This window comes from Mastacembelus armatus, chromosome 22 (genome assembly GCF_900324485.2).
Source record: "Mastacembelus armatus chromosome 22, fMasArm1.2, whole genome shotgun sequence".
In the NCBI taxonomy this organism is placed as follows: Eukaryota; Metazoa; Chordata; class Actinopteri; order Synbranchiformes; family Mastacembelidae; genus Mastacembelus; species Mastacembelus armatus.
Window position 1 is genome coordinate 73,252 of NC_046654.1, and position 12,455 is coordinate 85,706.

At 44.0% G+C, this 12,455-nt stretch overlaps 2 protein-coding genes across 2 annotated transcripts; both read right to left on the minus strand.

The window, feature by feature from the left end:
• Positions 1-5,258: 5,258 nt before the first annotated feature.
• On the minus strand, positions 5,259-6,926 carry LOC113127318 (nuclear factor 7, ovary-like). Its single transcript, XM_026301793.1, has 2 exons — positions 6,772-6,926; positions 5,259-6,664 (listed from the first exon to the last, which is right to left on the minus strand). Exon 2 carries the CDS (start codon positions 6,645-6,647, stop codon positions 5,259-5,261), a length of 1,389 nt encoding a protein of 462 aa, XP_026157578.1. The 5' UTR covers positions 6,648-6,664; positions 6,772-6,926.
• Positions 6,927-9,303: 2,377 nt separating this feature from the next.
• On the minus strand, positions 9,304-11,178 carry LOC113127312 (nuclear factor 7, ovary-like). Its single transcript, XM_026301781.1, has one exon. The coding sequence runs from the start codon at positions 10,889-10,891 to the stop codon at positions 9,500-9,502; it is 1,392 nt and encodes a 463-aa protein (XP_026157566.1). The 5' UTR covers positions 10,892-11,178; the 3' UTR covers positions 9,304-9,499.
• Positions 11,179-12,455: the final 1,277 nt, after the last annotated feature.

Here is a 12,455-nt window from a genome sequence, read left to right on the forward strand (position 1 = left end):
CACACGCCAACACAATAATAAAAAATAAAAATATATGTAACTGCTAAGGACATGTTTTCCAGAGATGTGCACATTTGTTTCTGTTAAAATTCATATCAGTTTGAGCTCATTTACTGTTTAAAAATATTTGACTAAAATGTATGAATGTGATATTCAAGGCATAAAGTAAAGAATGTGCTCCCTTAAAATGTTTAAAAGTTAAGGGTTCTTTAAGAAAGAATTACCGCTGAAGCGTAACAGGTCACATGGTCAGGTTGAGTTGTACGCGGGACCGATGCATTATGGGTTGAACTAATATGGACACGGAGAAACGCTAATGCTATGCAGAGCCTGATGAAAGATTTCCTTTATCCGCATGGTCTAAGAGGGCGCACACGGTAATTGGTCTTTAAATCTGTTATTTTTGTGTATAATGTTGTTTTATATCAGTTTTTGTAAATTATATTAGGTATAAATAGCAAATGTCATTGGATTTGGATTGTCGCATGTGTTCGTTTGTGTATCAGTGGACGTTTACATGAGAGACCGACAAAGGACTCTAAGAAATGCACATTTTGAACTTTATTTCTTGTAGTTTTCACGGTGTCTGCTGAGAAGAGAGAGACAGAGAGACAAATAAACAGCATCTGTACGAAGCGTGGCTATCATTTCATTAGACCAGTGCAGATACAATATACCTGGGTGTTTCTTTTTTTTTTACTGAAGTCTCTATATTCATAACAGTTTTTTTAACATTATGTAAATGCATATTTTAACTTTTTAGTAAAAACATCAAATTATTTTAAATCAAAATGAAATACCCTAAATGCCTTTACGCACCATCATAACGAAATAAACCACATTCTTCTGAATATATCAAACACAAAATATCCTGATATGCTCAATATTCAGGTTCTTACATCTATCTGAAAAATCTGAGCGTGTTCTGTCGTCTTTTAAAGTTGAGTCTAGAAAATGTCGTAGTTGCAAAACTTTATAAAAATCACTATTGGGTCAATGAAACAACAGGCGTCCTTGAATCCCAGCTGTTGATTATCTCTGGTGTTTTAAAGAGCCAGGTCTTTGTTTCTAACCATCATTAGAAACACATTTCATCATGTAGATGATGTTTAGATGAAGTTCTGCCTCCTGGTGTCATTCACTTTTCCCTGTTGTCTGAGAAATTCAGGGCGAACTTATTGGTCAGTACGACACAAACACACGTTCTCCTTCACTGCTTCATCCCAGACTCTTTGATTTTCCTGATTTTTGTCCTGATCCCAATCAAGCATCCTGACACTGCCTGCAAAAGTGTTTCACAATAAAAGCATGCACATAGCTCAAGGCATGATCCCTCCGATTCCTGGCAGGCTTTTAATTTGAAAAGCTACAGCAAAGTTGAGGCGAGAGGAAATGTGAAAATGTGCGTGTTGAACAGAGAAACTTGATCAGACCAGTGACACAGGTAGTTCAGTTAACGCTGTATGATTAGAGCTTTTTAAAAAGCAGCTTTTATTTCTGAGAGTACAGGATGTGCTGTGTAACAGGAAACAGCAACATTAGTCAAACACAGATGTTTGTTTTATGAAGTGACGAGCAGAGAAAACTAACAGCCTCAGTGTCTTTACATCAGATATTCTCTCACATCAGTCACACAAACAGAAGGACTTTGATTTCTGACCAGTCTGAAAGCGTCTTTTTCCACCTCAGACCAGATGAACCAAACAGACCAGGGATCATGGTCTCTGTCGATTCAGGAAGCTGGAATATTTACATTTGTCCCATCGCCCGGACCAGAATCCATTTCAGTCACATCTGCAGGTATTTCTCCCAAAGGTTCATCTGCTGAACCAAATAACAAGTAAACATGAAGAATAAGCTCAGCCAGTCACTTAGAGGAAGCCGACAATTGAAACGGTTTGTTGGTTAATATAATGAAAATCACAGATACTGGTCAAATGTCCAAATCTGCTCCAGACTTTTGTTTTTGACTTAAATTTGTCCTTTTGGGACGACATGGTTCGTTTTGATTGTCAGGAGGGTTTGTAGCATTTTGGGCTGAAAAGCTTCAGTTTGAATATTTTATCTCCAGGTTGATTTGGATGATGCTGATATTGTGTTTGTCAGATTGTTTTGAAGTGTTTTATCGTTTTCCCTCAGTCACAGATCAGTAAACACATCTGTCTATACTCTGTACCTAAACTCCACCCGCCCAGCACTGCAGCTCCAATTAAACAAACAGCCACAGGGCAGTCAAGCAAAGGCAGCGTTCAGGCACACCAGGCTTTTATTTTGAAATTACTCTCATTTGTACATGTAGAATAAGCTTCACGTGAGGAAATGGAGGTGGGGGTCAAAGGTCATGTCTTATCACAGTCACAGTGTCGTCTCTGATGCTCCAGTGAATGTCAGTAACAGGATTTTATTTGTTAGTTCAATGTTGTTTGTTGTGTTGACTTTTGTCTGACTCTGGGTGTTACAGGAGCCTCTGAGGGACAATTTAGTTTCCATCTTTAGTCATCAGCACTTCAGATTAAAACACTAGAACATGTGCAGTGAAGGCTGTGGCTTTACACACTGGACTTCTGTTGGTTGGAGAATGGCACACCTGGCTCTTGGTACAGCTGTGAACAAGTGGGAGGAGCTAACGTGTTTTCTGACAGCAGTGAGTGAATTAAAGGTTTTTTTCTTCAATGCAGCTTCTCCTTTGTCTTTAACACGTGTTTGTTTCCAGCAGACGTGTCAAGGGAAAGAAGCAGCTTTCCCACTGAGACATGTCTCACACGTTTCTGTTTAATTTGATGAAGCTGCATGTTGGAACGTTGGAAGAGACGAACGTCGTCCACAGTGGGAACGAACCATGTTCCACCACAGGTACAGAACCACCTTCAGGCCTTTGTCTTTGTTCCTGTTGTTTAATACACGGCGATGACATGGAGTGAACAAAAATCTCGTTTAAAAAGTTTTCAGCTGCTCTCTGAAAAGTTTTTACTCTTTACCTGAGTATTTCCATGTAGTACTACTTCATCCTTGGCTTTCACTACATGTCAGAGCCAAACCTTGGACTTTTTCACTCAGATAGATCCAATAAAATACACTGATCATCAAACTTTATTGATCCCTGGTAGGAAATTTCCAAGATACCCAGCAGTATATAAAGTACTTCAAATTAGATGTATATAAGGTAGTTAACGTCAGCTACCCAGCGGTATATAAAGTACTTCAAATTAGAAGTATATAAGGTAGTTAACGTCAGCTACCCGGCGGTATATAAAGTACTTCAAATTAGAAGTATATAAGGTAGTTAACGTCAGCTACCCAGCGGTATATAAAGTACTTCAAATTAGAAGTATATAAGGTAGTTCACGTCAGCTACCCGGCTTTTCCACAGATATTTGACAAAGACGATGAATATTTGACTTCTAAAATTCTTTTGTCAGATCCAGATCTGATACACTCTGGACTGTCCACAGACTGAACCTAACCCTAACCTGTATCAGGTTCTAAAAGTGCAGTTCCACTAAAATTCCATTGCTGGTCATGTGCATGTGAAACAGGTAGAATTTCACTTGTCCAAAGTTCAGTCTGATGGATTCATGCTGGTTTGAGAGATGTTCTGGGAACAAGTGTCGTGGAAATTTCTTTGAGAGTTGCTAATTCTCAGAAACAAACCCAAGTGTGATGAATCATCTCAGGTTTAATCACGGGGGCCCAGAGAGAAGTTTAAAGAATTCTCTGTCTTTCTGTTACAGATTCAGGTTTATATAGCTGGACGAAAAGGGGTGGACTCATATTGGAAAAGACCCCACATGCTTGTTCAGGTGTCTTCTACCTTCAGGCCTCTCAAACCCTAAAACACTACACCACTAAAATACTAAACCCCTAAAAACCAAATACCATGCATGTTTTAGCCCAATCTATTTAAGTGACCCTTTGACCCCCTGTTCCATGCTGTGTAAAATAACCACACAAGTTGTCAGGAAGTCCTGTTTGTTCCAGCAGCCGGTGTAATATTCAGAGCAGCAGAGAAGAACGATGGAGGTTAGCCCTTTAGTCATGCTAGCTCCTGGTTATGTTGGCCACAGCACTTCCTGTCCCCCTGCACTGGACCACAACATTTTTGACCAGGAAACTTTCAGCCTGAATAATATTTGAGACATTATTGTGATGTTTCTTCTGTTTGTCCTTTTTATTTTACACATCATATCAGTTTTATCTGAGCTACATTTTCCACATTTAGGATCATCAGGACAAAAATTTACAAAATCCCTCCATCCCAAAAAGACAAACCAAACAATCCTGATATTAAAAATATGTAATAATGGAAGTAAACAAACACATAAAGTATCTCTACAATAACACAAAGTCAATACAGTGGAATATATTTGAACAGTACAGTCGACATGGAGACCAAAGTGCTGTAAAGTCAGTCATCCTGTGGACAACAGCGCCCTCTTGTGTCCAGAGCAGCAGCAGCTTTATGAACCGACCACATGTCAAACTGCAGCACTTCACTGAGACCACGAGCTGTTTCTAACAGGAACATCATCAGGTATAAAGAGTCGCTGGAGGCAGGTTAACGCTCCGACTTCCTGTGAAAGCAGCAAAGAAGAAGTCCTTCCTCCTCCACCGTTTGTCCTGTGACTCCTGTTAAACCTGCTGCATCTCTTCTACACTGGGCTTCAGCTGTTCAGACGTCAAACATCGGCCGTCTGTTCTGTTCTCCATGGGTCTACGCCGGTTCCTGACAACACCCTTTTCCCTGGACCTCTGACTACTCCACAGGAAAACACTGCAGGGACCAGGGGTGGTTCTAGACCCTTTTTAGGGGGGCTTTAGCCCCCTTTTCTGTCATTACAGTCCCACTAAAACGGTCAACTATCAAAATTGATTGAAAGTATAATTTTTACTTTTTAAAATAAAAATGACAATAAGAAATGCAGGACAGTGATTTAAAAAATAAAAAAAAATTTTTTTTTGACTGAAACGTGGGGGGCTAAGCCCCCCTAAGGATGAAATCCTAGAACCGCCACTGGCAGTGACCCCACAACCCTGGACTGGTTTAGGACGTTACCCCACAACTAAAGCAGGAACGGTGTCACTCAAAGGTGAAATGAACCGACAGGAACAACGAGCAAAAAGTCAGTGAGAGCGAGAACTAAAACCAAACTAAAGAGCTTGGAACAATGAGACAGCAGGAGGACCGGGGCAGGTTTACTGGTTCAGTTCTGCCACTTTTCCCTCAAACAACATTAGAAATCAAATCATCCTGTTTCTCTCTAACGACTCTGCTCCACTGTCACACTGACCTTCACTGGTAATATCTTCACTGGGAGATCGTCCATATTCATAATGTATGGAAACATCCTGTTAGTGAAAGTGTGTGTGAAGGTGTGTATGTGTGTGTCAGTATCAGGATCAGAGAACGACAGTTTTCCTCTGTTCCAGTCCAGATTCACTCTGATCCTCTGGACCTTCTGCACTGGGAGAACAGTGACTGGAGCTGATGGTGAATATGTTCTGTATTTACCTAAAAAGAACCATATTCTCCATAATCCAGACTGGATGTTTCCCTTCCTCTGCTCAGACTCTAACACACCCAGTGTCCAGTGTTCACTGTCTCCAACCTCGACATCCCAGCTGTGAGTCCCTGAGTTAAAGCCCTCAGAACCCAGGACTGAGCAGTTACAATCAAACCTCTCTGGATTGTCAGGAAGCTGCTGGTCCTGTCCTGCTCTCACACTGGTCAGATCCTCAGACAGGATGAGGTTTAGACCAGCAGTGTTTGGGTCCAGGACCACAGGAGTGTAGGAGACCATGTGCTTCATGTTGTTCCAGATGTTGAAGGTCAGGTTGCCCAGGTGTTTGGCCTGGTCTATCAGAGCTCCTGAGGGCAGCTGTGGATCCTCCAGCAGGGGGCGCTGCTGGACTCTTTCCACTGCAGCCTTGTAGTTGTGCAGGAATGAGACGTCTTCAGCTCTCAGCTCCTCCTCTGTGGCTCTGACTGTGTGTGACAGAGCTGCTATCTGTCTGCTCAGAGCCTCCATCTTCTCCTTCATCATCTGACTCTTCTGCTCCTCTTCCTCCCTCAGTGCAGCCATCCTGGCCTCCTCTTCCTCTTCTAGAAACTGGTGAAGCTTCTTAAACTGCTCCTTAATCTGCCTCTCTGTGTGTCGGGCCTGGGCCTTCATGTGTTCTGCTGTTTGACCAAACTTCACTTGAACTTCTTCAAAAACCTGTAACTTCTTCTTTAAGGGCTCCAGACTTTCCTGGAGTTCCTTCTTGTGTTGTTGTGCAGCTTCATCGATGGGTCTGAATCTGTGCTCGCTGTGTTTTTCTGAATCTCTGCAGACCAGACACACTGGCTGCTGATGGTCCAGACAGAAGAGTTTGAGTTTCTCAGAGTGCAGACTGCAGAGACCCTCTGGAGCTCTCTGGTCTCTCTGCTGTAAGAAGGACTCACACAGATTCTTTAACACCAGGTTACAAGGTGGATCATTCTTTGAAGATCTTCTCTTACAAAGTGGACACTCGTGGTTTGGTTTCTCTCTCCACCAGCTCTTCAGACAGTCTTTACAGAAGCTGTGGCTACAGGACAGAAGAACAGGGTCTCTAAAGACCTCCTGACAGACCGGACAGCAGAAGTCCTCCTCTGATCTGGAAGCCATTTAGTCTCAGAGTGAATCTGAAGACACAGCAGACACCTAGTCCAGTCAGTCCTGGCTCCCCTCCCCCCTCTACCAGGCCACTGAAACCTCCTTTCACTTTGAGTGGTGTTTCTGTCCAACTCACATTCAGTGTGTGGAGCGTCAGCAGGTTGAAGCAGCAGAGTTGGACTTTCCACTTTTCTCTCCTGTAGCTGGACTCACTCAGAGGAAGCTGTTAGTTTGGTCTGAAGCTCAGTCTGATCGTCTGCTTTTCAGTCTGTGTCTCTGTAGAGACCGACAGCTGACTGCTTTCTACTTTGTCTCAGGTGAGACGGATGAGGGACGGAGCCTGAAATAGTGAGTGACAGTTTGCAGCAGGAAGTTGAAGCAGTTTCAGTTCAAAGTCCTGATTCACTGTTGGATAAGTTTACTGAGAGGGTGCAGCCTGACGTTGCTGGTCAGAGACAGGCTGATAGACAGACTGGGCAGAGTAATAATCCCAGAGTGACTGGGGACTTGGAGAGGGGACTGGTTTAGTTTGAGTCAGACAGACAGACGTGTAATCAGAGACTAAGACAGACAGGTTCCAATGCAAAGGATCAAGAAGGTGGACCTGAGTTACTGACTGGGAGCTGATGTGAGGACTGGGCTGAGACAGACCAGGGAGTCAACAGGAGACTGGATCTGACACTGGCAGACACAGGTTCAGGGATAAAAAGTGTCCTAGGACAAAGCTCAGGGTCTTGACGACAGGGTTAGAACATGTGAGCAGGAGAGAACAAGGTACAGGTGAACACAGTCTGGGAACTGATGAGTAAGAATAAAGGTGTTAGAATGGAAAGAGCAAGGGACAGGAAGTTCTTCAAAATAAAAGCCTGGGGCAGTAAGTGAGCATGGCTCACGTGCTTCATTTCCTTGTGGAACAAACTCAGATACAGGTTGGACTGTTCACAGACAAGTTGCATAAGAGCACGAGACTAAAGGGACTAAATATGATTGAAGTTCATCAACGTACGTCCATAAAGCGCCACGGTCCATCTCCTCCCTGCACGAGACAAAGTGTAGGAGCTGAATCAGTCCTGGGTTTGTCTTTACAGCTTCAGAGCAAACTCTGCTTCAACACACTCAACTGAAGTTGAATGGAAAACCAATGAAAACCGTTAGATCACATGATACAGGACACAGGGAGATGACGTGTGAACATGTATGTACCTGGTTTCTGGGAGGAATCGTAGCTCCACCAGAGTCCGTCAGGGGCAGAAGGTGGAGCTGAACATCTCTACACGAGTCACAGGGACAGAACGTACAAAGAGTCTGGACATGAGACTGAGACTTCAGCTTTAGTGTGTTCAGGACATGTTGGCTGTCTCTGTGCTCTGTCCATGTTCAGGCCATCAGGAGGAAACGCTGCACTTCTCAAATAAAGACTGAGAAACATGAAGCCAATAAACACGTTTCAGTCATTGAGCACAGCTTCAGTTTCATCTTTGCATCATCTGACTAAGAGCTGGAGCTGATTTCATGGAATAACGTCCTGACTGACAGAGGCCGTGGTTAGAAGGGAATCCCATGTGTGTCCTAGTTTTCTCTGTTTAAACTGAAGCTGTGAAACGTGGCACAAGGAGGAAATATTTCTAACCCGTCTCCCTTTGTTGGACCGTGTTGATGCTGAATTCAAGAGCAGCTGCTGTAGGTTCAGAAAAACTCTTCGTGATGATTTTCCCGTAGATTTGTGTCCATGTGGGCCGCCGTAGTTTCAGAATTAGTGATTTCCTGAGCAGAGTTCGGTGCTGGCTTCAGGGCCTACAGATGTTTTCAGGCTGCAGAGGCTGTTGGTCAGTGAGAGCTGATCTGAAAACAGGAATCTACATTTTTGACCAGGAAACTTTCAGCCTGAATAATATTTGAGACATTATTGTGATATTTCTTTTTTTCCAGATTTCTTTATTTAATATATTCAGATACTTTATTCAATACAGAAATAAAGAGAAGGGCGATGGCACCAAAATAAACAGGAAGCATAAATCAAAGACATTCAGTGTACATCCTCAAGGAAGTCCCATCAAGGAGGCCAGATACCCCAGAAATCATTAGTTGTCAGACGTAAATCACAAGTCAAACAACCCTGATATTAAAAATATGTAATAATGGAAGTAAACAAACACATAAAGTATCTCTACAATAACACAAAGTCAATACAGTGGAATATATTTGAACAGTACAGTCGACATGGAGACCAAAGTGCTGTAAAGTCAGTCATCCTGTGGACAACAGCGCCCTCTTGTGTCCAGAGCAGCAGCAGCTTTATGAACCGACCACATGTCAAACTGCAGCACTTCACTGAGACCACGAGCTGTTTCTAACAGGAACGTCATCAGGTTTAAAGAGTCGCTGGCAGCAGGTTAACGCTCCGACTTCCTGTGAAAGCAGCAAAGAAGAAGTCCTTCCTCCTCCACCGTTTGTCCTGTGACTCCTGTTAAACCTGCTGCATCTCTTCTACACTGGGCTTCAGCTGTTCAGACGTCAAACATCGGCCGTCTGTTCTGTTCTCCATGGGTCTACGCCGGTTCCTGACAACACCCTTTTCCCTGGACCTCTGACTACTCCACAGGAAAACACTGCAGTGACCCCACAACCCTGGACTGGTTTAGGATGTTACCCCACAACTAAAGCAGGAACGGTGTCGCTCAAAGGGGAAATGAACCGACAGGAACAACGAGCAAAAAGTCAGTGAGAGCGAGAACTAAAACCAAACTAAAGAGCTTTGGAACAATGAGACAGCAGGAGGACCGGGGCAGGTTCACTGGTTCAGTTCTGCCACTTTTCCCTTTGAGAAACAAACAACATTAGAAATCAAATCATCCTGTTTCTCTCTAACGGCTCTGCTCCACTGTCACACTGACCTTCACTGGTAATATCTTCATTGGGAGATTGTCTATATTTTGAATGAATGGAAACATCCTGTTAGTGAAAGTGTGTGTGAAGGTGTGTATGTGTGTGTTAGTATCAGGATCAGAGAACGACAGTTTTCCTCTGTTCCAGTCCAGATTCACTCTGATCCTCTGGACCTTCTGCACTGGGAGATCAGTGACTGGAGCTGATGGTGAACATGTTCTGTATTTACCTAAAAAGAACCACATTCCCCATAATCCAGACCAGATGTTTCCCTTCCTCTGCTCAGACTCTAACACACCCAGTGTCCAGTATTCACTGTCTCCAACCTCGACATCCCAGCTGTGAGTCCCTGAGTTAAAGCCCTCAGAGCCCAGGACTGAGCAGTAATATTTATCAAACCTCTCTGGATTGTCAGGAAGCTGCTGTTTCTGTCCTGGTCTCACACTGGTCAGATCCTCAGACAGGATGAGTCTTGGACCAGCAGTGTTTGGGTCCAGGACCACAGGAGTGTAGGAGACCATGTGCTTCATGTTGTTCCAGATGTTAAAGGTCAGGTTGCCCAGGTGTTTGGCCTGGTCTATCAGAGCTCCTGAGGGCAGCTGTGGATCCTCCAGCAGGGGGCGCTGCTGGACTCTTTCCACTGCAGCCTTGTAGTTGTGCAGGAATGAGACGTCTTCAGCTCTCAGCTCCTCCTCTGTGGCTCTGACTGTGTGTGACAGAGCTGCTATCTGTCTGCTCAGAGCCTCCATCTTCTCCTTCATCATCTGACTCTTCTGCTCCTCTTCCTCCCTCAGTGCAGCCATCCTGGCCTCCTCTTCCTCTTCTAGAAACTGGTGAAGCTTCTTAAACTGCTCCTTAATCTGCCTCTCTGTGTGTCGGGCCTGGGCCTTCATGTGTTCTGCTGTTTGACCAAACTTCACTTGAACTTCTTCAAAAACCTGTAACTTCTTCTTTAAGGGCTCCAGACTTTCCTGGAGTTCCTTCTTGTGTTGTGGTGCAGCTTCATCGATGGGTCTGAATCTGTGCTCGCTGTGTTTTTCTGAATCTCTGCAGACCAGACACACTGGCTGCTGATGGTCCAGACAGAAGAGTTTGAGTTTCTCAAAGTGCAGACTGCAGAGACCCTCTGGAGCTCTCTGGTCTCTCTGCTGTAAGAAGGACTCACACAGATTCTTTAACACCAGGTTACAAGGTGGATCATTCTTTGAAGATCTTCTCTTACAAAGTGGACACTCGTGGTTTGGTTTCTCTCTCCACCAGCTCTTCAGACAATCTTTACAGAAGCTGTGGCTACAGGACAGAAGAACAGGGTCTCTAAAGACCTCCTGACAGACCGGACAGCAGAGATCCTCCTCTGATCTGGAAGCCATTTAGTCTCAGAGTGAAGCTGAAGACACAGCAGACACCAAGTCCAGTCAGTCCTGGCTCCCCTCCCCCCTCTACCAGGCCACTGAAACCTCCTTTCACTTTGAGTGGTGTTTCTGTCCAACTCACATTCAGTGTGTGGAGCGTCAGCAGGTTGAAGCAGCAGAGTTGGACTTTCCACTTTTCTCTCCTGTAGCTGGACTCACTCAGAGGAAGCTGTTAGTTTGGTCTGAAGCTCAGTCTGATCGTCTGCTTTTCAGTCTGTGTCTCTGTAGAGACCGACAGCTGACTGCTTCCTACTTTGTCTCAGGTGAGACAGGCGGAGTGAGGGGTGGAGCCTGAAATAGTGAGTGACAGTTTGCAGCAGGAAGTTGCAGCAGTTTCAGTTCAGATGGAGCTTTAGGTTGAACGTAGTGGAGCAGTTCCACAGCAGGTCCTACAGTTCACACTGTAGGTCAGGAAAGAAGCCAGGACCTGAAGTCCAGGAACTCACATCAGGACCAGAGGATAAAACCAGGTCTAAAGTTCTGAGTGTTCCCAGGAGCAAAGTGGCCTCAGTCAGAGAGGAAACTGAGAACCCAGCTGTCCCTGTGACAGAACTTCAGAAGTCCTCTGCAGAGATGGAGAAGGTGCTGGAAGGACGAGCATCTCAGACACAGACTGGACCTCCAGGTTCTGCTCATCACCTGCTGACACCATCCTGAACCACATCAGTGAACAGTTGGAGGCTCTGAATAATTCTGTCAATAAGAATTTACTGAGGTATTTATTCCAAACATCAGTCTAAGACTCATCTGCTCACTGTGATAACATCCGTCTGTTTTGAAGGTGGTTTTGTTTTTTTTCTGTTGATCAAATAAAATTGTGAGTTTTCCTTCGAACTGTGTGTTTAGTTCTGTTTCTGTGTTTTACATGTTCATTTTGTGAACAATTCAGAATCATTATAATAAATAAATTAGTTTTGTTATGTAAATATTAAAGTGTGTGAGGTTGTCTGTCTTTGTGTGTCTCTATGTGACCGTGTGATGGACTGGGGACCTGTCCAGGGTGGACCCCTGCCCTTCACCCGAGAGAGAGCTAGGATAGGCTCCAGCAGATCCCAGTGACCCTGGCTTTCAGGAAAAAGCGGGTACAGAAAATGGATGGATGGATATAAATAATAAAAAACTCAAGATGCTTTACAAAGTTTGTTAAAAAGAATGTTAATTTGATGTCATTTCATATTTCCCTTGTAGACAAAGGCGTTTTGGTCCCTTCGGTGCCACATTCTAATAAGCCATAGTATATATTTGATTTATTGGTGTAATTAATACATAATCATTTATTACCAGTGGTTGAGTGGGAACCAGTTTGAATTAGATAACTTCATCTGCAGCAGTGCATCACAATCTACAAGACTTCATATGTTTAAAGTTTTCAGACGTGTGAAACATTGAAGGATGAAGATCTGAGATTCCAGCTGTCAGACAGATGTGATGCAGTGAAAAATGTATTTTATTCTGAAACGTAGCAGAAGAGCTGTGAGTCGTTGTGGTGGTGGGTGGTATTTCCGAGCTGGGTGCGAGTCCC